The sequence below is a fragment of the Sciurus vulgaris genome (genome assembly GCF_902686455.1).
Source record: "Sciurus vulgaris genome assembly, chromosome: 8".
Classification (NCBI taxonomy): Eukaryota; Metazoa; Chordata; class Mammalia; order Rodentia; family Sciuridae; genus Sciurus; species Sciurus vulgaris.
Genome location: NC_136468.1, coordinates 52,393,556 through 52,418,621, shown reverse-complemented (window position 1 = coordinate 52,418,621; position 25,066 = coordinate 52,393,556). Strand labels below are relative to the sequence as shown.

The 25,066-nt window shown below is 36.2% G+C and overlaps 1 protein-coding gene across 7 annotated transcripts in view; it reads left to right on the top strand.

Annotated features, from left to right (window-relative positions):
- Window positions 1-25,066, top strand: part of CDK14 (cyclin dependent kinase 14) — a 603,169-nt gene that overhangs the window by 155,862 nt on the left and 422,241 nt on the right. For 6 of the 7 annotated variants that reach the window (XM_079152094.1, XM_079152096.1, XM_079152095.1 and 3 more), the window contains one exon: window positions 16,636-16,881. In XM_079152094.1, coding sequence (XP_079008220.1) covers window positions 16,636-16,881 — 246 coding nt within the window. Of the gene's footprint in view, window positions 1-16,599; window positions 16,882-25,066 lie in introns of all 7 variants that reach the window. The other variant, XM_079152093.1, reaches the window with a different exon arrangement.

Sequence of the window (25,066 nt, the reverse complement as noted above, 5' to 3'; positions counted from 1 at the left end):
TTTATATGTCCTGCTGATTGAGCATGATAACTGGGCTGCTGAGATTTTCACATCCATTCTTTGCTGATAGCAACAGTTCCTCAGTGGGAAGCTGGACTGTGACCTTTGTCATCATTAACATTCAGATTACACCCACTGTGCTTCTCATCCCTTACTCGTTTTAACTCCATAAGCTCAGACTGATGGAAACCTCGCTCCGTCTCCAGGCTGTCTTTCGCTTTCCACTCCTGTTTTCAGTGAACACTCAACCAGAAACCCTCTGAATTAGACAGAGAGAATGAGTATAGGCTTGGTGCCACATTAAGCAATTTGGATGAGGTAAGCTGACCTTCATCAACATTTGTTTTTTCTCTTTCTTAAATTTCTTCTCCATACTGCTTTTCTTAAATCGAGATGGTTTATCTGCTAGGTTATCCTTTTTTGAAAGCTGAGGTCAGGCCCTAAAGATATCCTTTTTATCATCTGAACTGTTCTGACAGTTCCTAGGTTGGGTCAGTCATAAGTTTATGTGTCTCTATGCATTTAATTCCAAGTCCAGTTGGCCCAAACATAGAGGAGGAAGATTCAACATGTCCATATGTAATAACTGAGTCATCCCATCTTTTCCAGTTAGCCCAGTTTTTCTTAACGAGCCTTACTGATTTCTATCATGACCTGACTTTTAAATATGAGGCTTATTCATAATTAGATTAATCAAACGCATGTTTAGTTGGATGGTAGATCTGCAGGGAGGATGGAAGGATAGGCCAGAAAACCTTAAACCACAAACAAGTTATTTTGGGCATCTTCAAAAGTGCTTTTCTTTTGCATCAAGAGGGATAAGCAAGAATGGAGAGATGTATTGTAGGGCAGGTCCTTCCTTTATTTATTTCTCTCAGAACATAAGTCTCAGGAGCCAACGCAGTGGTCAAGACCTTGGGCTTTATAGTCTGAGTCCTGAAATAAATCTCATCTCCTGTGTTTGCTCTCTGTGTGGGCTTAGACACGTTACTTAATTCATGTGTGCCTCAATTTAATTACCTATAAAGTTGAGATAATGATATAAACCCCTCATGGGGTTGTTGTAGCGATTGAGAAAATATTTTTAAAGCTGTTTTCCACAGTAACCCATTATATAATAAGAGCTTAAAAGTTAGCCACCGCCATCATCATTGTCATCTCATCTAGAAGTGCTCAGTGTCCATCTCTTTTATCAACTGCATTATATCTTGACCAGTTTATTCGATTATAGAGCATATGTAATTGTCCCTTAACATTATGGGTTTGAGTGGATAAAAGGAGGTTGTAACAGAATGTTCCAGGTTGCTATTTATCCTCTGGCAGGCAATGGTATGTGTTCAATAGACTTTTCTACCCAGTTGATAACGTGTTTGCCCCACCGGCTTGTTCCTCAGCTAAAAGAGATCTTGCTAAAAATACAAAGTTGACAGTAAAATGCTTCTGGAAGCACTGGGGTTTGTTTCAGGTGGCAGACAAGCAGCAGGGTATGTGCATCCAGCTGCTCTTCTCTATTCACCTTGGACATCTCAGTTAGGAGTCACTATTGACTTTTTTCAGTTGTAGGAAAGGTTTACAGAACCAGTCTTCATGAAATCAGTTAGGACTTTATTATTAATGGATTGCTGTCAAATTTATTTTTGCTGAAATTTTAGCTCTTCACAGTAGATGGACCAATTGTTAGAGCTACATTGAAAGATACTTCCTTTTTTTTTTTTTTTCCAAAGACTCATTGTTCCCTGTGTCTCTCTTCATAAGCTCTGTGTGGTTAGTGACCCATATATGATTCTCTGAAAATGTTAAGAGCTTCAAAAGTCAATCCTGTATTGAGTGATGCCCTATATATTCCTGAATTCTTTGGTCAGGTTTACATCTAGCTTTATTTCAAACTTTTAAACTTTATAACATCACTCTTGCACGAGTCGCTAAATTGTTATCCAGGCACTAAAATACATTTAAATTTTATTAAAAATATGGTTAGCATAGGTGAAGAGACATAAATTGTATTTTTTTATATGGCCATCTGTTTCAGAGTAAGATGATAGTATACAGTTTTATTTCTCCTTCAGGGAAGAAATTTAAAAATATTTATAATCTTTATTTTTAAATGCTGTTCATATGGTTACCAAGGGAAAAGAATCTAGGTCCTAATGGATAGCCATGCCTCCAGTAGTATATTATTTTTGATTTTCATTTTTTAATGTTGTTGCACTTTCTGGATGTCTTATCATGCATCGGGGACAGAAGAGCAAGCTACAGATATTTGAAAGGTAGAAAGATGAAGGAAGAACTGACCTGGTTTAGTACAAACAAGGTAGGGGCAGTTCAATAGAACTCACAAGTGAAACAAAACAGGATTCACGTGGTGCCTGAGACTGTCCTTTGCACAGCCCTTGAGACAAATGACAGCTTCTACAGTCCTTATGATGTTTTAAAATACCTGAAAAAGTAAGCTTGCGTGTACAGGTAGAAGCTGTCTTGTCCCATGCTATTGAATTTAAGTTCAGCCTGTTCTGTTTATTAGTTGTGAGTAATTCTGACATTCTTAGTTTTCCAGTCACTGTAGAGAACATTGGTCAGTTTCCCTTGCCAGGTTATTTTACACTTCTGTGTCATGCAGTAGTTTTTGAAAATACACTCTGATCTTCTCTTCTCAGATAGGGTCAAAGACAAAACTTAATAAAGAGAAGAGCTATATTTAAACCTGTAAATTTTATGAGGTGGGGAAGTCCTTATGAGCAAGAACAGACTCTTTGCTAGAATAAGAGCTTTAACGGAATAGTGTCTTGATGAAGAAACTAATTAGCCATGCAGTGTGAGCCTCTTGTGTAGCTTAATTCTTCTGTTTTGTTGAGAGTGGGTATTCCATTTCTCTGCTGTAGCTGTGGAAATTTTGTAGGTTGGCATAGGCTTTTGCTTTGTGGAATCTCAGGACAAAGTCTGTCCTTTGCTATGAGTATAAATTCACATCTCACCCTATAAATGTGGTGGGGAATGTAATCATGTTAATTCTTGTAGTTCGCCTCCCAACACTGGATACTGATCTGGCCCATAGGATATAAATGCTACACCCTTGTCCCCACCCCAAACACAGTGGATTAGTCAGCATATAATTGTGCATATCAAGTGAGAGTTAGAAAATTTACATACCACCTTCTTTCTGTCTTAACCTCTTGGAATATTTAACAAGTTTTTGGTGGAAACAGTGTCTGAAAGATGTCTCATGCAGCTTCCATGGAGTTAGTGTGGGAGTTCATGTGCTCTGTCCAATCTGGAGAGCTTTTAAATTTTTTTACCTAAGGGAGACTTGTTTTAGGATATATGGTACTCTTAAAAATGTAAGTTCCTTAAAATGTTTTTTTCTAGTTCCAGAGTGATTTCCTTTTATTCCCCCCCCCCCCGCCAAAGCATCAAAATAAACCCTGATAAATAAAAAGTGAAGCACAGTTTTGGGTTGTTTTCCTTAGAAGAATTTCATGATCTTTTAACAAATATATATGATTACCAATGGCAAAAATAGCACTCATGTATTATAAATACATACATGTAATCCATACATTTCTAGGTAGGAAGTGATATTCCATATGCCCTTAGGCTCCATGTATATTCTTTCTTTACTCCTTGCTCACTCTAACCCTATTGCTATTTGTATTCATATCTATATTATGTAATATTGTCAGAAAATATTTCAGAGTTCAGAATTATATTAAAGACTTATCTGAATCAGACATTATCACCCTATGTACATATATGATTACATGATCTGTGTAGCTCTATGTACAACCACATGAATGAGAAGTTATCTTTCACTTATGTATGTTGTATCAAAATGCATTCTACTGTCATGTATAACTAATTAGAACAAATTAAAAAAAGACTTATCTGAATTTACCATGATATTTTTCAGAGGTTTGGGGAAAAAAAAAATGTCACCCAATGAACAGTGACGTGATTATCCCTTTTGTTGTATCTGCAAACTGAAAAAGATTTGGTCTCTGAAGGGGTGGACTTCTCTTGCAATATTTATCTCTTATTTAACCATGACAGCAGAATGTATCCTAACATGATTTAGAGTACCGTGTCTTGAGCTTTAATGTGTGCACATGTCAAATGGAGATCTAGTTAAAAATCCAGATTCCAGCCCAGTAGGACTGTGGTGGGCTTCACACGTAGGATGCCAGTGCTGCTGGTCTGTAAGCAGCGAGGTATCAGAGAATACCCCAGATGAAATTCTGATTCCCAAAGATAACAATGTGCTGAAAGTCTGTATAGGCCTCAGTTAATAACAGGGATGGTACTTCTACCCTTCCTGTGAACGTTCACTAAACCTTATGTTAAATGTGTCATTATGATTTGGATAAAATGAAGAGCCTAAAGGACAGTAAATAAGTGCATCTGTATATGAACCTGTAACTGTTTAAAACTATATTTCATATATCTAACCTCAAGTATATAATTATAGCAAAAGGTAAAGCAGCTCAGTAAAATTATTTTAGCAACATTTATCAAAGTTTAAGCTGCTAGGAAGACCATCTAAATATTTTATAATACAGTTAGTGAAATAGTTATCCAGTCTGTTGATGGTAAGCACTGAAGCCCAGTAAGGGTTGTAACAAAACTACAGTCACTGAAGCAGCATAAAAGAATACAGTGTCATCAAGAGTTCTCCATTCAACCATGTCCATTAGTTGATGAATTCAGGAGTCAAATGAAATTAGATCAGACCCCAAAGAAATCAGTCAATAGAAAAATAAGCATTTTAAAATGAAACCACATTATTAGACATTGAATCCTGGTGAGTGAAAATAGCTGGTTCACTCACTGGAAAAGATCTCAACTTGGAAGTTGCCTTATTTTAATGTGGTTTCTTAGGACTAAATTTCTGAGGGGATATTTTTAGCTAAAGGGGAAGATGTATAATTAGGAGAATAACCCTTCTTTGAGTAAATGTTAACAGAACACCCATTTCATGGCCAGTCTTTAGTGCTTTGGGGACACTAAAGAAATGGAAATTATGTTTTGTGTGCTCAAGGTGTTTACATTTGGGTCATGGAAATAAAATTAACACATGAGAAGGAGTATGAAACCCAGATGGACCTCCTGCCACTCCAACAAAATAAACAAAACATCTTAAATTCCACAGGAGCTAATATGAAAATATATGACAGTAGCATATTTAAACGACAGATCATGAGGTACATTCTGAAAAGGATGTAGCTTGCAGTGAGGGCTGTTTTCATTGCATTGGATACAGTGACATAGGACAGGACTAGCATTTAATAGCACCAGGGCTGCCAACATCCTACAACATGTCCTAGAAACATACACCATGCTTCACACAGTACCTCCTCAGCCCAAATGCCCTGGATGCTGCCACTGAGAAAAAATGCCAGAATTTCATAGTTAAGAAAATTAGAGAAGACTGAAAACATCAAGAGAGCATCTCCATCCTTCCTAAGCATTATCTCCATCCTTCTTAAACCCTGAAGTCCTAAGGGAAAGTGCTACATAAAAGGAAGCAAAAAAAAAAAAAAAAAAAAAACCTGAATTTATGTGCCTTGTCTTATCTAGTTATCTTTTAAGTCATTTGTCCGCTGTAAACTGCCACCCATAGTTCATGGTCGAACATTAGAGATGTGAAGGATCAAAAAATTGTTTGCTTCAGCTGTATCATTTAACAGATGGGAAGACTGAGGCCCAGAGAGTTTAAGAGGCTTGTTCCTAGTGACTTAGTTCTGACTTATGTATAAGAAATGATAATCTGTAGGTGATCTGGGGCAGAAGCTTGATTCTGATAAAACACAGCTGCAAGTAAAGACAGTCCTCCATATATCCCCTCTGTGTACATATAAATAACATGTCCTACTGGGTGTCTTTGCTCTGTGTTCATACTTTGGTCTCTACCTGCTCCTCTCCCCCACACTATTGAGGGGGAAACAGAAGACCACACCCCACAATTAGAGGACAGCATGCTTTTAGATCCTATAGGCTAGTTGTAGTTGAAGACAGCTGTCATAGGTGATTCCAGTGGTATTAGGAGTTCTCCCTGAACCTTTCTACCTCTCCTGATGATGGATGGAAGCTGAAATCACTTTTACAAGTTGGGAAGCTTTTCTTCCATAACATTTAAGTTCAAAAAACTTGGGGAGAGGCAAGACTCTGATTGAAGTACTTAACTTGTAAATGAATGATGGTATTCTTTTCCTTGGGAGCAGATTTTGAGAGGCATTATTGAGTAGGAGAAAGCACTCACTCCCTCATGGGGAAGTGACCAAGGGGAGAAAACAAACCTAAGGGGTTGTCAAGATTTTGCATACTTCAGTTTGAACTGAATATATATCACAGTTGGACCTGTGATATATATTCTTTTCACCGATGTCAGAAGATCATGATGGAGCTACTGCCTGATGTATGGTGCATATTTGCTGTTAGTCAACTTAGAGTCTTTTAAACCAGTTCTTTTCCAGTGCCTACCTTCAACTAAGAGTGTGGAGTGAAGAAGTAGAGCTCACACTCTGATCTTAAAAAAATGCCAGTCACCAGAAAATGGTTGATTCAAGAGGACAATTTTCAGCCCGAATGAATTCACTTTCTGAAATGAATGCTAACCTTAACCGAATTAAGTTGTGCTCTTTCACATCCACTGCTGTGCTTTCAGTAGACAGTTGTCTGGGTTTTACATGGCTCTAAGCTAAAATTTTAGGTCAAACTGTGACTTTGGGAGCTTTTAGTGCTTTTTGAATTTCTGTTTTCCCTGAGTTTAGAGTCCGCCAGCAAATGAACAAACTTCTGTTAACAGTGAGTGGACCAAATGAATTGATTGAGATGAATGTCCACATGTGTGGTTGCATCGCTCACCTGGATTGGAATTTTAAGTTGTATCGAGTTTACTGGAAAAAATAACGTTTATTTTGGCATCCGTGATGATTTCTTTCTTCTTTAATGTGTTTTCAAGAACCATGAGACATCCCTGCTTATGTGATTCTTGTCATCTAAGTTTCTAAATGGAATAAGTGTGAAAGAATGCAGTCATAGAAAACATATTCTTAATTCCCATTAATATTGGAATGTCTTGTTTTCACATGGGGCTGACGACAGCCCTTTACTTTGATGGGCTTTGGGCAGAAAAGGTACCAAAGGTGTTTTCTTTGGACCCTATAGTTTGAGAGAACAACTTTTAACTTACAGAAGCCACTCCTTTTCCATGAATTAGTCAGCAAACCTTTACCAGACTTTTGAAAAAGATTTGAAGAAATGGTGCTCTTGGGAGCTATAAATTGAATATAAGACCCAGTCATTCCCTGTGGAAGAGAAAATCAGGTTGTTGAGATTATTGTTAAAGGGAATAATTACAATTTAAGGTATGCAAAATATTGGAGCAGACTAAATGCATATAGTCACCGAGTAGAACGAAGCCTTGGTTTGAGTAGGTAGGATGAAATCAGCAAGGGCTCCTGGGTAAAGTCATTTTTGAGACAATTTGTGGCTTGGTGTGTGTGGGTGGAAGGCTTTTCAGGCTGAGTCCACTGACAAGGCATGTGTAAAGGACAGTGAGTGTATATGGAACATCCAGGGTCTCTTGTGTCTTGCTGGCTATCACTTGAGGTCTTGTTCTTGGCCAAGTACCCATTGCCTTAAAAATATATGTAGCTAATAAAAGTAATTTTGATCACCAGTTTCTGTCTCTGTATTTAAGCACTGGTTATAGACTTAAGTAAATCCCGTTAATTTCACATACTAATTTAGTGTTACTGATTATTTGAATATATTTCAGATACTTTAAAAAAACATGAACAATTGTGATTACTGCAAATTATATCACTACATTTAACACTTCCCCTATTTTAAAGCACCAATACTGTGGGTTGAATTGATTTCATTATTTCTGTATTCCTTTTGTACCTTCCTGGGATTTTAGATCGACTCATTTAGATTCCTTCCAGAGTTCAGTAATACTTTAAAAAAAAAAAAAAAAAATTCTTGGGATTTTGAGTCACAGGTAAAAACAGCGCCTTCTCAGAACAGCCCAGCTTATAGGATCTGAGTTGTGGACCATTGGGATTTTGGTTGCTTTTTCCAAATTAGTGATTCAGATTTGAGTTGGCATTCCAGCTTAGTTTCCTTTTTCAGGGTTAAATTTCACATATATTATTAAAAGTTAATGTATTTTTTAAAAAGTGGCTCCTGCATTGGTATCCTATAAGTTTTCTTTGCAATCTCCACCAGATGTATACTTTTTAAAAATGTTGCTGAGGGAACATTTCCTACCCTTTAGTATGTAGTTCTGTTGGTTGACCAGTCTTTATCACTGGAGCATATGGGCTTGTTCTTTCTGCACCCCTTCTGTTCAGCCCTTGCCCACATGCCAATTCCTATTCTTGATATAGTTCCTACTTTGTCTAGCACTACTTAACTTATACACCATTCTCTGAGGTAAAGCCGACCATATCCTGTTATGTTCACCTTTTTTTTTCATATTATAACTGCCATTTGCTCTTTGTAGTAACTTTTCTCTTTTGAAATCACAATGAACTCATGGTCTTAGAGTAACTTATTCCATTGAGCCTTTTTTTTTTTTTTTTTTTGATCCTTAAATAAACTGTTACACTTTGGTCAGTGGGTGCCCCTTCAGACATACTCCTCTGTCCTGCTAGCATTCCGGAATCCCTGACATTTCTGAAAAGATTCTGGTTTTCTGATAACAGCTGGATGCTTCCCAGCTGCATTTGCCCCCTGTCCTGTGAACTGGAAGCCATTATCTTGGAAGGATCCCTTCTTTTCCTTAGTGGAAAATTGGAACACAGGCCCAAATCTGGGTTGGGCATGAAATTTAGTAATGAATAAGAGGGTTAGTATTTGTCAGCTGAAAAAAATCTGCCTTTTTAAGGCCTAGGGGTACCCTCTGATGTTTTTCCAATTTGACATATGTGCTTCTCTTCTTGAATTTTCATAATATAGGATGTTTTATCTTTAACCAAGACTTTCTTGTACACTGACTATAAACATTTTGTTGTGGAAGGAAATTTTGTTTCTGGAGGGGAAGAATTTATTTAAGTTGCTGACAGGTTCATAGAAGTATTCACATGAAGCCAAGGGCACTGAGGAGTAGCACCAGTGTGTAATCTGTCCCCCAGGGTCCTCTTTCATGCTGGATCCAGGCTGCTCACCCTTCTCTTCATGTACTTCCAGTAGTTTTAATCTAAGAGTTGCCAGAAATCGCAACTTTTGGGAAGGAATGAGCACTGTTCTTACTTTACCTCACCTGGGTTCTTCTCTAAGTCAAACCTCTCCTTCCTCTACCTAGGGTTTACAGGGTGAATTGCCCAACAAGCTTGGAGGTCAACAAGACGGACTCCCCAGAACTTTAAGAAGGGCCTGTTGTGTTTGCAGTTAACAGAGAGGGCTAGATCACATTTAAGTAGTTCATTCCAATTATTGGAAACTTGAAACTTTTCCAGAAGTTACTTTGCCCTAATGTGGAAAATTCAAGTATAGATTACTTTCCTGGATGAAGATGCATGAACAAAACAGGTGCTGATACTAGTGTTTTTCACATAAACTCAACTGAAGTGTGGACCAGCATAAATTGTATATAAACTTAATTACGTGGTAAATTTGTTCGTGAGCTTTATAGTACTGATGGAGTTATACGATGCCGTAGACTCTCAGTATATGGTCATATAGTGACAGTAGTCGTGTGAATCTTGCTTATTTTCTCCTGCATCTGATGTCGTATACGAATTTGGAAAGTGGTATCTGCAGTTGTGTTCCTTTACAACATTATTCAAATGTCAATGTGCTTCAAGCCATTTCCGCCAAATGAGCCTATTAGTTTTCTATTGCTGTGTAATGAAGTACCACGCTACACTGGTTTATTATCTCACAGCTTCCCTAGCTCAAAAGTCTGGACATGCTGTGGCTGGTTTCTTGTCCCATGATCTTGGGCTTAAATTGGGGTGGTGGTTCTCATCTCGGGCTCAGGATCCTTTTATAAGATCACTAGTTGTTAGAAGAGTTAATTTTCTTGTGCATTCAAGATGGTGGTCCCCATTTTCCTTCTAGGTCTCAGGCAGACACCAGATTGCCATGTGGTCCCTGCAGGCAGTTTGGTTTATAGCATGAACTTTTGTTTTTCTTCAGGCTAGCCAGATCACGTCTCTCTCACTTTCTCTTCTGCCATTAAATGGAGAAAATGGTCTGATTTTGAAGGACTCAACTGGTTATGTCAGGCCCATCCACTTAATTTCCCATTTGCCATGTAACAAAATATGATCATGGGCTATCTCATAATCACATTCAAAAGAAGGGCAGTTATTCAAAGCAAGGGCTATTGGGTGTCATTTTAGAACTCTGCCTATCACAATGAGTTTGCAGTTGAAGAATATTCTGCTGATAGCATTTTATGAATATATATATATGTTTAATTTGTCAAGATAGCACTGTTTTGATAATGGCTTTTGATAATAAATGTATCAGCTTCAGCTCTTTTAGCAAGAAAGTGTGAAGATTACTTATTTGAATGAATCTTCTTGAATCTGATTTATTAATGTATTAAACTGTTTAATCGAGCTTTACCATGGGCCAGGCACTGAGCAAGGAGCTGTAGGAAAATGGGCAGCATCCTTGCTTGTGTTGGTGAACAAATGTACACTATATGTAAGAAGGTGAGCCTCGCATGTGTTCTGGTGAAGTATCTGAATAATACGGTACTCTGAAAACTACTGCAGGATACTGAGATAGTTTAAAATTAACATATGATCTACGAACTAATTAATAAGAAATGTTTGTCAATGTAGTAAGTGAAATCACCACCATAGGCATGTATCTATAAAATTATAGTTTCCAAGAAATTTATGTTGATTGTTTTCTATATTTATTTTATCATTTGCTACTAATTGGTAAATATAGTAAATGTGGAATGATTTAAAAACGTTCCTGGGAAATGCAAAATGGTGCAACCATTATGGAAAGCAGTATGGAGATTCCTTAGAAAACTTGGAATGGAACCACCATTGGACCCAGTTATCCCACTCCTCAGTTTATACCCAAAGGACTTAAAATCAACATATACTGTGACACAGACACATCAGTTTATAGCAGCTCAATTCACCATAGCTAAAATATGGAACCAACCTAGATGCCCTTCAACACATACACGCATGATGGAATATTACTCAACTTTAAAGAATGAAATTATATCATTTGTTGGTAAATGGATGGAGTTAGAGAATATCATGCTAACTGAAATAAGCCAAACCCAAAAAATCCAAAGGCCAAATGTTTTCTCTGATATGTGGATACTAATTCACAATAAGGGGTAGGGATAGGAAAGAATAGAGTTACTTTTTATTAGGTAGTAGGGAGTAAAGGGAGGGTAAGGGCTCTGGGGGTAGGAATGATAGTAGAATGAAACAGATATTATAACCTCATATACATATATGACTGCATGACCAACCTCATATACATATATGACTGCATGACCAACGTGCTCTTAGAAAAATGAGAGATTACACTCCATTTCTGTATGATCTATCAAAATGTATACATGCATTCTACTGTCATGTACAACAAATTAGAACAAATAAAAATTAATTAAATAAAAAAATTCCTGGGAAAGATTTAGGTTTAGACATTCAAATATCTTTTCCCCCTTAAACATTAGGAAAAAAGCTGCTATTCTTCTGTTCTAGTAGTAGAATACTTTGGGATGCTGGTTTTTCACAGGTGCATAGTTTTCTCTGATCTTTACATTTATCTAGTATACCATACTCAGATCCTTTAAGTAAGGCTACCTGTCTCAGAACATGTGAATAGATGGAGATAAGGATTTACTTCTAGAGGATTCTGTAGCACTTTCTCTCACTTAAATTGTATAGACTCTAGAATTTCCAAAGACAGCAAATGATCTTGGGAGTCTTAGTTTTTGCTAGAGTTGTTAGCATGAAGGGCATCAAATGAAAGGTTTATATGAGTTTATATGATTTCATGAACTGGTTAAGAATTAAGTTTATTGTTTTAGCTTCAAGGGGCCCTGACTGCTCTCCCTTCCTCTGCTGTTCAGTGGAAGTGACATTTGTCATTTCTCCTGTGCTGATCTTTTTGTTCTGTTACTGCATTAGTGTACATATGCTACAAAGTTATACTTCCTTTTAAATTTTACCTGTGTATTTTAAGTGAGGAAAAAAACAGTTTTTATCAAAAAAGTCTGATTTACTAATGTGGTTTAAAGACCTTGAATAAAAAAATGGCATATAAGGTTAGAATTGGCTTCATATTCTCTTTGGCAGAACTAAGAGATGTTTCTGTGGCATTTATGTTTCCTGGTGCTAAGTTTTAGGGATAGTAATGAAGTCCAGATATGTCACTTTTTCCATGTTATCCAAGTATCACTTCAAATCCCACTTTTATCTTTTTTATATTATCATTTATATACATATATACATACATATAACAAGCTACTAATATTTTTAGGTAATAAATAAAAGTAATAAGTACTAATATTTTATGGTTGAAGCACAAAGATTAGATTCCTTTTGTCACACTAAATTTCCAGACCCTGGATTAGTTCCTGCCATTTGTGTCCTACCTCCCTGACTCTCCTTTACCCCCACCTTAGCTTTTACTTTCCTCTACCATATTTTATAGTTTCTGTTACAGGTTTGTACAGGGCCTTTTTTTTGGGGGGGGGGGGTGGTGGTATGGTTTATTTTGTAGTGTTTGATGCTGTTGTAACTGGTGTTTTCAAAGATTTAAATTCTGATTTTTCCTACCATCTAGAAATATGAGTGATTTTTGTATATTGATTTTGTCATTTTCACCCATAATAAAAATCACTGCTTTTCTTAAGTAACTTTTTCATTTATAGATTTCACTGGATTTTCTGCATGCATGTGTTCTTTAAACTGTTTTATTTCCTTCTTTCCAGTGTGAATAGCTTTTGTTTATTTTTCTTGCCTTATCACATCATCTTGAACTTATAATGCAATGTTGAATGAAAGTGCTGTGATTGGACCTATTTGAGTTGCTTCTGTTTTGGGGTGAAAAGTGGTCGGTCTCCCATCATTATGTATAGTGTTAGAATTTTTTTAGATGCCTTTTATCAGGTTGAGGAAGTCTCATTCATCCTTAGTTCATTGAGAGTGTTATGAATGGGTGTTGAATTTGTCAAATGCTTTCTCAGAGTATATTGAGATGATCATATGATTTTAAAAAAATTCTGTGTATTAGTTATCTTTGCTACATAAGAAATTATCCCATAATTTAAAAATTTAAAGCAACCAACAATTTTTCTATTTCACATTTTTGTGGGTCTTGAATCCAGGTATTCCTTATCTGGGTGCCTTTGTCTCAGGGTATGTTATCAGTGAGGTTCCAGTTAAACAAAAACTGAAATTACAGTTGCATTTGAAGGCTCTTCATATTTGATTGTTTTCAGGCCTTAGTCCTTTTGTATCTACCTCTCCACAGGGCTGCTTCATGATAAGGCTGTTGATTTTCCCCCAGGAACAGTGATCTGAGAGAGAGGAAATTAGGAGGAAGAGGGAAGGAGAAAAACAATGCAGAATTCATTGTCTTTTATATAATATTTTCTCAGAAGTAGTATCCCATGATTTCTGTCATAGTCTATTAGGACAAGTCAATAAATGCAACCTACATTTAAGACCTGAGAATTAAATAAGAGTGTGAATACCTAGTGCCATTGAGAATCATTTTAGAGACTGCCTACTTTTGTGTATACTAAGATGGAACAATATGCATTTTTTAATCTTAAGTCAATATTGCATCCCTGGAATTATACTAGATTGTCATGATTTATTATCTTTTAAATACATTATTGGATTCACTTTGTTAAAAATGGACCAATAAAATTTTGTGTCTATGTTCATTAAAGAGATTGATCCTGTAGTTTCTTTAAAATGTTTTTTTGTCTGCTTTTGGTGTTGATATGAAGCTGACCTCATATAATAAATTGGGAAACATTCCCTCCTCTTCAAATTTTGGAGAAATTTTGGAAGAATTAGTTTTTTTTTTTTTTTTTTAATTAAATGTTTGTTTTACTTTATCAGTGGTGCCATTTAGTCTTGGATATTGTTTGTGGTAAGGTTTTGGCCCCAAATATAATTTCTTTAATAGATGTGGGCCTATTCAATTTATTTCTTGTTGAATGAATATTGGTAGCTTTCATCTTTCAGGACATTTATTTATTTTGTCTGTTGTTGAATTTATTGGTATAACATTGTTCATAGTATCTGTAGAATTTTTGGTGTTGCCATCTCTCCCATTTCCAATATTGGCAATGTATATTTTCTACTTTTTTGTCTTATCGGTATGGCTAGAGGTTTATCAATTTTTTATCATTAGCTTTTGGTAATATTGTTTTCTATTTCATTTATTTTCATTCTAAGGTTTATTTACTTGTTTTAGTCTTTGCTTATTTTAGATTTTATTTGCTCTTCTTTCCCAAGTATCTTAAGGCAGAAGTCAAGATTGCTTTGAGAACTTCCTTCTTTTCTATATTCATTATTACTACAAATTTGATTTTGATGTGCCTTTACATATTTTTCTTTGTATTTCTTTTGCTTAAGTTTTATTGACTTTGGATCTTTTGGACCCTTGCGTAATTGAGTTGCCTCACGATGTGGCACTCTTATATCTTTACTAACTTAAAAAGAATACAAGTCATTAAAGATATTGAGTGCTTTTAACATACTTGTGATAAATTGCTAGGCTTTGATCATGAGCAGGATCTTCTACCTTCAGTCTTTCAAAAACATCTTTAGCAGTTTTGTGATATGTTGAAATGTATATTATTGTTCTCATTTGACTTAATTATAATTCAACCTGTGTTTACTAGTAGAGACACAATCCTGGTATAGGGTTGATGCTTAATATTTAATTAAAATTTAATTAATATTTAATTAATATTTAATTAAAAATTTTTAATATTTCAAAACTTGAAATAAGTTACTTTGATTATATATACACCTTACTAGTTTTAAAAGATATCATAAATTGGTACATTTATTATATAATTCTAACAATATAGGAGTGTATGAAAAGTACTAATATTATCCTTTATCAAGCAGATCCACATGTCTGGAGGTATATGCAGTTAAGCTTATTGTGTTTCTTTCTATACTTATACTATGCTGATACACACACCAATACTAATGTCTCTATCTGTGTCGGTATGTGTCTCTGTATCTGTATACATCTGTGTACACAGATAAATTTATTCCCCATATGAAATCAACCAATACAGTTTATTTTGAGAAATTTGTAAATTTTTACATAAATGATGTGGGGATTTTCTTACATTTGTGTTTTGTCGTTCTTCACTTGATAGCATATAAAGATGTGAAAACTTTTCACATTAAGAAAAAGATTCTAAGAGCAAATTCATTTAGTGTAATCTTTTCTTTGGAGAGAATAATAAAGTTTCATAGTATGTTAACTTTCTGTTTACTGTGACAGTACCTAAGATAAACAACTTAAAAGCAGGAAATGTTTACTTTTGGCTCATGGTCACAGAGCTTCAGCACATGGTCATTTGGTCTTGTCATTTTGTTCCTGTGATGGAACAGAAGGTCATTTTGGGGAGTGTATGAAAGAGCAGAACTACTCACCTCATGGTGATTGGAAAGCAGGGAGCTGGTGGAGGAAGGACTGAGGTCCCAATATCTCCTTCAAGGGCATGCCCCCACTTACCTGACCTCCTTCTACTAGGCGCCACCTCCTAAAGCTTCCACTACCTCCTAACAGTGCCCTGGCCTGGGGACCAAACACTTGAGCCTTTGGGGGACGTTTAAGATCTAAAGTGTGACTCCTAGGTGTACAGACAAGCTAGAGGCTGTACATTTCTTTCATAAAGACAGCAGAATCTCCAGAGTTTAGGGAGAATGAAAGGGTTAGAACAAAGTGATAAACAGAAACAAAAGTTAGTTAGACTAAAAGAAGAGTGAAGTAGTCTGAGTAGAAAGAGGATGAAAATATTGGGAGGGAAGTAGAGGTCTAGTGGAATAATGAAAACGAACTTTTGAAATGAGTGGTGTTCAGTGTTTTTCATTGATACTATTATTCCTATATATCTGTTAGCTCTGGAATTAGAAAGAAAAACTCACCATGATTCTCAATTCTTTAGCTCTAATCTAGTTTGAAACCAAAATTAAGATGGGGAGAGATTGTATATATGCATATATATTCAAACATAATATTTAAAAGCAATATAGTGCCTTTTTCTCCTCTAAGCCTATGTATGATGGTCAGTTGGTTAAAGTACCCCTCTGATTAATTTTTAATTAAGTCAAGTTACCACCCTCTTAATGATTCTGAAACATCCACTTGGATAAACATATGACAAGAGGTTCAAGGACCACTTAGGGTACTAGTGGTCTACAACACAAGCTTCTTGTTTTAGAGATACTTTTTTAAAAATGAAAGCTCTAAGTAAGTATAAAAAGAATGATTGTGAGAAATATTTTGTATTGTGATGAAAGCTACTATAGCTTTTACAATTTGGACTTTTTGGATATTTCTTGGAGTAGAAATTGGCACACTTTCTAGAATAAGAAAGCAGCATGTTTAGTGATATTAAGGTTTCAGTGGAGAGTTCTGCATCTAATTTCTTTTATTTTCCAGATATGTGTCACAAAGATGTCTACACGGAACTGTCAGGGAATGGACTCAGTGATCAAACACCTGGACACAATTCCTGAGGATAAAAAAGTCAGAGTTCAGAGGACACAGAGCACTTTTGACCCATTTGAGAAACCGACTAATCAAGTAAAGAGGGTGCATTCTGAGAACAATGCCTGCATTAACTTTAAGACCTCCTCTGCTGGCAAAGAATCACCTAAAGTTAGGCGGCACTCCAGCCCCAGCTCGGTAAGTGCAGTCTCCTCATTTATCACAGGGTAAACAGGAGGACTATCTCTCTTGTAATAGTAGCACGCTGTGCTGCAAGACAGCAGGTGGTTTTATCCGTGAGTTTTTATGCATTTTCTCCCAGGGTGGTTTAATGTTTTGGAAGAGAGAGAGAGGGGAAGAAAACTCTATGCAGACTCTTTAATCATAAGTACCCAGCAAGCAAATGAATGAAATGACTCAATTTATTTTTGGAAAAATCTTCCCTTTTTTAAAAGTTGTTTTTAGATAGAGGAATTCTGATTAAAAATATTTTGTGTTTCAAACTCTTGGAGAGGTTCTTGAATTTTATTGTGTTTGTGGCAATAAGAATAGTTTTGATATTACCAAATTCACAAAGAATTTCATTTTAGAATAAATGTCAAAAGTTGTTCACTTGTGATACTACAGTTTGTTTTCAATAGAAATGTTTTCAAACCTAAGAGTGAGACATTAAAATTGGTCTTCAAAGAGAAATACTCTTCATGATAATGAAATTTACCAAATGCTAAAGGCAATTCTTTCCTTTTGACCTAAGAAGTCTTCTTTGGTTTGGGTTGCTATAAAGGAATATCCTTAGACTGAGTGACTGAAACAAAAGAAATTTCTTACAGTTCTAGAGCTACAAACTCCAAGATCAGGTTTCTAGCAAATTTGGTGTCTAGAGAGGACATTCTGCCTGGTTTTTACAAATGGCCATTTTCTCCCTGTATCCTCACAGGTTATGGTGGAGATCGGTCCTCTCCCTCAGTCTCTCATTATCTTATTGTAAGGGCACAAATTCTGGTCAGAGGGCTCCAACTTTATGATCCAGTTGTCTCCCAAAGGCCCGATCTCCTGATACTATTGCATTGCAGATTGAAAATTTTCAGCATGAATTTTGGAGAGACAGGAACATTCAGTCTATAGAAAAGATAAAATTCCAAGGTTATTCCTGCTCTTTACCTATAACAATTTTCCTGGATCGCATATTTTAAAGACTGACCTGCATTTAACATTATACAAAAAAAATCCTACTATCATTTGAAATTAAGTAATTTTCATATTTAATTCACACTTAATCTTTGACTTAGATGCTCTTAGAGTTTAGAAGGTAAGAGAAGAATGCTTGGATAATTTTAATTGCTATCTTGTTAAGAAACACCTGCCATTTCAAATTTTAAGTTGTAAATTTTATGATGACAAAATCTGAACTTGAAATGTCAACTGTTGAATATTGACACTTCAGTTAAATTAAACTGTATGACTTTGTGCTATCTTATGGTTCATTTTATATTAATAAGGCTGGAATAAATATTATTAAAGTAAAATTTGTGAGAATTGATTATCTAATTTTTTTCCCAGACATTTCCTCCATAATCTTTACCTGTGTACATACCTGTATCAAAGATATGCCACTAACTCCTGGGAGAATTTTTAGATTCAGAATTATGTAGGAGAAATGAAAGGAGTTGTTGAGAACAATCAATTCCATGTATGCAAAGAGAATTATGCATTTTACTATGTAAGTTATCTTAGTATTATAATATATATCAACCTATAAATGATATATTAAAAATTATCATTCCAGGTATTACAATGATACATTCTTCTGCTAAAAAAATATTTACTGTATACCTGAAAATTTAACTGAGCATCCTATATTTTGTCTGGGAATTCTAGTCATAATCCTCTAATGCATTATTTCTTTTGTGCTCAAATTGTCCCTACTTTAGCAGTTGGAAGCACTTTTAGTTTGTCTCTTGTGTCCTTTTGTGATACTTTCATCTCTTTCTTTTGATTATTTCCTTATTTTCTGGTCTTAGAAGATGCTTTTGACTTATATTGTATTTTTCCTGCCCATGACCTAGAACCAATCATTTCTCCAGAGAACTCTCAGAATGATATTTAGAAACCAAGATCTGGGTGGTGAGGTGCTTATTGCTACTGGGTTCATGCAGTTTTAAAAATCAGTGCATACATCATGATATAAACTGTTGACAGTGAGATTTGAGTATTTGTTTTTGATTTTTACTAAGATATTAATTTAAATCATTATCAAGCACGTTAGGACTCATCCATCCATGTGATATGCTCTGTATTGTTCTTTCATTAAAATTAAATTTTGTATTTTTATTAAAGTGATTTTGAACATAGCGTAAATTGTCAAATAGGAGAGGATTCTGGGAATATGGCAGTGGCATAGGTTTTGAAGCCCTTCATATAATTAGACAGAGTAGATCATATACTAAAAGCAAAGGCAGTGGATAAAATCTCCAACAGAGTTATCTCCATGGACCTCACAAATGGTCCAAGTGGACAAACCATCTACAGTTTTTAAGAGCCGTGTGGTATTGGAAAATGTAAGGGAGGAAGCTTAGGGAAGGCAGGGGCCACTTTGAGGATAGCAACAGCAACTAAGAGGTTTTCCTGATGGCTCCTGTGAGTAGGCAAGTGCAAGAAGAACTGGGAGAGATCTAAAGACATTGGGGTGTCTTTAGGCTTTCTTAGGGTACATCTCTAAAATGACAAATCAGAGCACTCTTGCTCTGAATAGAAAATGTTGGAGTGAATTCTGTGTGTGGGGCAGTTTCAATAGGGGCAAAGGAAAGAGAAGGTCCAGAAGAAGTGTGGAAGGGTATTGGACTTGAGATACAATGAGTGATTTACAGAATAAAAAGAAACACATCAGGAGAGGATTTTTCCATGATACTTCTGTTCCTAAATACATTTATTTTTTACCTTAATTGCAATATTTATACTCTTTTGACGATGTAAGTTTTGTCGGTAGTCAAGATGCAGAGTGTTCTGTGATTAACTTTCTATCCTTTTCTAGCTGCAGTTGCCTCCTCTTTTCATTTGTTCATAATTAACATGAGTCCTATGATTTTAATCATGAATGGGGGCCTATAAGTACTTGACAAAACTATAAAAATCCTTTGAAACAATTAAGATTCAGATAATCTATCAGTTTTCTTCCTGGGATTGTCATTGCAAGTTCTCCATTATCCTCATCTGATTGGGATTGATTAATCTCTAAACTATAGTCACCAGGCTTCTGTTTACCACCTTCATGAGAATTTTATCCTCTTGTTTTACACTGAATACCTGTTCTCTGGGTTACTTGTCATTCTAGTTCTTGGTTTATTTTGCAGTTTTGTAGAAGTGTATTTTCTAGTAGTTTCTTGAGAAAAAATAATAGGGAGTTTGCACATATGACTATGTCTTTATTAATGCTGAAAGCACCCAAAAAAACCACTCCGGATGGGGGAACTCATGCAAGAGATTTTATTAAGCAGACAGGCAGAGTGTCTGCCCGCAGGGTGTGTGAGAGAGAGAGAGAGAGAGAGAGAGAGAGAGAGAGAGAGAGAGAGAGAGAGAGAGAGAGAGAGAGAGAGAGAGAGAAAGAAAGAAAATGAGAGAGAGAAAGTGAGCAAGTGAGAGTGAGGAGGAGAGAGAGAGAGAAAGAATGGCGGTGGAGCGGTGGAGCTATTCTTAAGTAGTGGAATTCCCAGCCTAATAACAATGGACCAGTGACTAGGAAGTTCTCAGGCTAAGGATCTGGGTTGTAAAATGGTATGTGTGTGGGGGAGGGGACAGAATGCTGGCGGCAGCAAAATGGCAGATCTGATACCAATAAATGCTTGATTATTTGGTTAATAATCAGGCTTGGTATATGATTCTGGTTTAGGAAATATTTTTTATTAGACTTTTTACTGCCTGGTTTTGTTGTTCTTTAGGTTCCTATGTTGCTGTTGAAAACCTTCGCCTATTCTGATTCCCAATTCATTCTTTGCTATCTCCGTTTTTTTTTTTTTTTTTTTTGTGGAACCTCCTAGAACTTCCTCCTTATCCCTGTTGTAGATCTTTTTCTTGGTATTCAATGGGTTCAAGTTTGAAAATAATTTTAGTTTCAGCAAATATTCTTTTATTAGTTATTTAATTTTTCTTTTAATCTCTTAAAAATTATTAGATGAATGTGTTAGCTTTTTGTTCTCTGACCAAAGTACTCAACAAAAATGATTTAGGCCCGGTGGGGTGGTGCAGGCCTGTAATCCCAGCAACGTGGGAGACTGAGGAGGGAAGATTGTGAGTTCAAAGCCAGCCTCAGCAATGGTGAGGCACTAAGCAAATCAGTGAGACCTTGTCTCTAAATAAAGTACAAAAAGGACTGGGGATGTGGCTCAGTAGTTGAGTGCTCCTGAGTTCATTCCCCAGAGCCAATAATAATGATAATAAGTATTATCATATAGAGGAGGAAATGTTTATTTTGGTCATGATTTCAGAGGTTCAGCCCATGGTCTGCAGACTCCATTGCTCTGGGCCGAAGGTGAAGTAGAACATCATGGCAGAGAAGCACTGCTCATGGAGGCCAGGAAGCAGGGAGAGAAAAAAGAGAAGGGGTCACAGGGAAGATGAACCCTTCTAAGGCATGCATACATGCCTCCAGTGCCATACTTCTTCTAACCATACCCTACCTGATTATAGTTACCACCCAGTCAGTACATTCACACATTATGGACTAACTAGATTATAGCTCTCATAATCTAGTCATTTTGCCTCTGAAGATTTCTGCATTTATTATAGGAACTTTTGGGTATACATCATATTCAAACCATAACACAGAATGTTGGCACTACTGGGAATTTATCTGCTGATTTCCTATTTTTTTCTTTTAAGATTTTCCCCTGCTTTCTTGGGGTTTATTGGCTTTGATTTTAATCCTTCCATTGAATTTTTAATTATGCTAGCATTTATTTCCATGAGCTCTCTCTTATCCTTTGAATATTCTTATAAAAATCATCTTGAAAATCATCTTTTGCAATGAATAATAAATCACCTCCTATGTTTCCAAGGATACTAAATGTGGACTGGAAAAACATTGAAAAAATTTTTTTATACCATTGAATTTATCTTTTATGTTCCTTCGAGTTTCTTTTTTCTGTTTGTTTTGGTCTTTGCCTTGCCTGTTGAGATTTTTGGTGGGTCTATATCATGCCTGTTGGAGATAACTATTGGCTCTTAATTCATATTATAATATGTTGTTAGCTCTGTGTGGCTGGGTGACTTGTGAACTGGTAGGCTTCAGAGGAGGGAGTTTTAGTGAAAACCTAATCATTTACTAGGAGAGCTCTTGAATGTCACTCTCTCCTGATTTCTGCCCCACTTCACTGGGGGGTTTTTCACAAATAGATTTACCAGTGTATTTTCAGGACATTTAAGCCCAACTGTCATTATTCTGAGATGATGAAGAAGGGGCGGAGGGACTCCCAGTTCTCCACACAGGCTTTCTTACGATTTGTTGTTCACGTAGCATGGCTCTGCATTGTGATATCTACAGTGCATGGTGTCCCAGTTCAGAGCCTCCCTGGTTTCACGTCTTCAGAGTATAGACCTCTGCTGGTACTGGGGAGGCATGGACAGGAGAGTCTTACGGAAACGCTTCCTCCTTAACGCACTCCAAATAATCTATTATTAGCCCATTTGAATCTCAGCCTCCAGTTGTTTTATTTATTTTTTATTTTTGTGGGTGCTGGGGATCAAACCTAGGGCATTGAGCATGCCAGGCAAGTGAGCTACACTATTTCTATTACTGAACTATACCCCTAGCCCTCCAATTCTTGAGCATTTTGGGGATTCTGAAGTATGAGTTGACTTCTCATTGGTTTATTCCTTTGGTCGTTTAAGTATCAAGATTTCTTTTCTTATCCTAGTCAATGACCTCTTGTCCACCTTCTCCGAACTTCAGATTTTTATTTATTTGTCTGATGTCTTCTCCTTCCTCATTCTGATTGTGCTTTATGATTATAACTTTACTTTAATTTCAGTATTTTTTGGTGGGGAGGAGAAATACTTGTTGAAGGCACCTAGTTTAACTGGGAATTTCCTCTGTTTCTCTCCTGTTGTAATGTTAATTTTCTTTATATCCTCTTTCTTCAGTTTATTATTAGGCCTACCCTTTCCTGGGCCACTCAGGAATGTCTTTTTGATATGGCAGAGTACTTACATTATTTGTGTGGGAACTGCTTTGCAATCTTTTCATTTTAGAAATTTTGCTTTCTCTTAGCGTGCCCTGGAAAAATGTGTTTGCTTTATTATTCTCATCAAATTTGAGATGGATTCTTTCAGCTTGTGTGTGTGTCTTTTTTTTTTTTTTTTTTTTTTTTTTTTTTTTTTTTTTTTTGTTCTCTTCCCTGTTGTGATAGGAAGGGATGTTTTATTACTTTTTTTTTTTTGTCTGTAGAAGGACTAATTTCTATTGGGTTTGCAACTGGGCAGAAAATGGAGTCAGTAACACCTCTTGCATAACATCATTTTAAATCTCCCACAACAATGTGTGGGTTTGATCATTTCATACCCCTGGGAAATATGGAAAAGCATGAGAGTATTTTTTTTGGCACATGTCTTTTATTCTTAAATGTGTTCTGATGATATAACAATGGTTGATAAATATCAAGGGAGTCACTTTACCCAAGAGTCAGCAGGGTTAATTCATATCTTTATTTTATTGTGAGTTCTTTTGAAATATTATTTATCTTGAATAATCTTGAAGAGTAGAGTTGAGAAGGAAAGGAAGATCACGCGTGGCATTGTATCCCCTATTTTTAAGAGGCAAACGTTTCTTTTTTAAAAAAAGTTTTTAAATTTTATTTGTTTTAATTAGTTGTACATGATAGTAGAATGCATTTATACATTTTGATAGATCATACATAAATAGAGGATAAGTATTGCTTCTTGAAACTATTTTAAAATACCTTGTCTTTCCAGCTGTATATGTGTACTGCTCACATACTGGCTATTGTATGTATTAAAGAGCCATAAATGAAGACAAGGAACCAAGAGTAATTTGATATTAGTGACTTTCAGGCTAGTCTGTACTTGCTGATTTTTACTAGAGAGTGGCACTTTAAAATTCAGGCAGAATGTAAAGAATGTAATTTTATTTAAATTAGTGTATTTTAAGAGAGCGTTTGGCAGATTCTGTTTCAAATCTTTCCTTTGTGAACCTGCTTTCCCTGGGACCAATCCTGTGGGTAGTGTAATACTGCCATGGACATGATAAACCCTCACTGCCCTTCCCTGTCCCTCTTCCCCAGCCCAGCTGGTCTCTCAATGGCTACAACTTTTAGGAGTACCGTAGGTAGACTGCCTCTCTTGGTGACCCAGTTTAGAAGGAATTTCATTGAGTTGTGTTACTATAAACTGAGCTAAAAGAGAACATATTTTCAGAATTTCATATTTGGGGCAAGGTTTTCTATAAATTTTACAGATTTTTCCAAATTTACCTCTTTCCATCACCATGTAAATCTGCCTCCTATGACAGGCAGGCCTAATCTGGAGAGGGGAGGAAGACGCTGACTTGCAAATGAGAGTTCCACTTCAGTTCTCAGATCCTCCTTCTTGGGGGAGTTTCCTCTTGGCATTGCTTCTTTCTTGTAGAGAAGGAAATATTATGAAGTAGAACCAGGCCTCCTTGTCAGCTTATTATCATGTGTGGTATTTGGGTTCATCCCTCTGTCCAGCCTCTAAATCTCTTTTGTATTCAAGTTTCCTGTCAACTATGGATATCCTTAGTGTGTAATAGGGATGTGACTGCTAGCCTGTTCTGGAGGTCAAAAGCAAAAGAAAATATAGCCAGGGTAGGGTTGACTTCAAATTTTTATTTAATGGGGTCACAGAATTCTGATTGAATCCTTACTCCCTCATCCTCACACTTATTGTTACAATTACAGTGCAACATAGTAGGTTAGTGATTCTTTTATTTTCAAAATATTTTTTAGTTGTCAGTGAACCTTTATTTTATATATATAAAATAAAGCTACAGCCAGTAGCTGTAGCTTCTTATATATATATTATATATATATATATATATATAATATATTTATGGTGCTGAGGATGGAACCTAGGGCCTCACACATGACAGGCAAGTATTCTATCACTGAGCCACAACCCCAGCCCAGATGAGTGATTTTTTTTCCCTGTTTCTTTTTGTTTTGGTGGTACTAGAGATTTGACCCAGGAACACTCCACCACTGAGCTACACCCCTGCAGCCATTTTTATTTTTTATTTTGAGATGGTCTCCCTAAGTTGCTTAGGGCCTCACTAAGTTGCTGAGGCTGGCCTGGAACTTGCAAGCCTCCTGTCTCAGCCTCCTGAGTCACTGGGATTATAGTTATGTGCCACAAC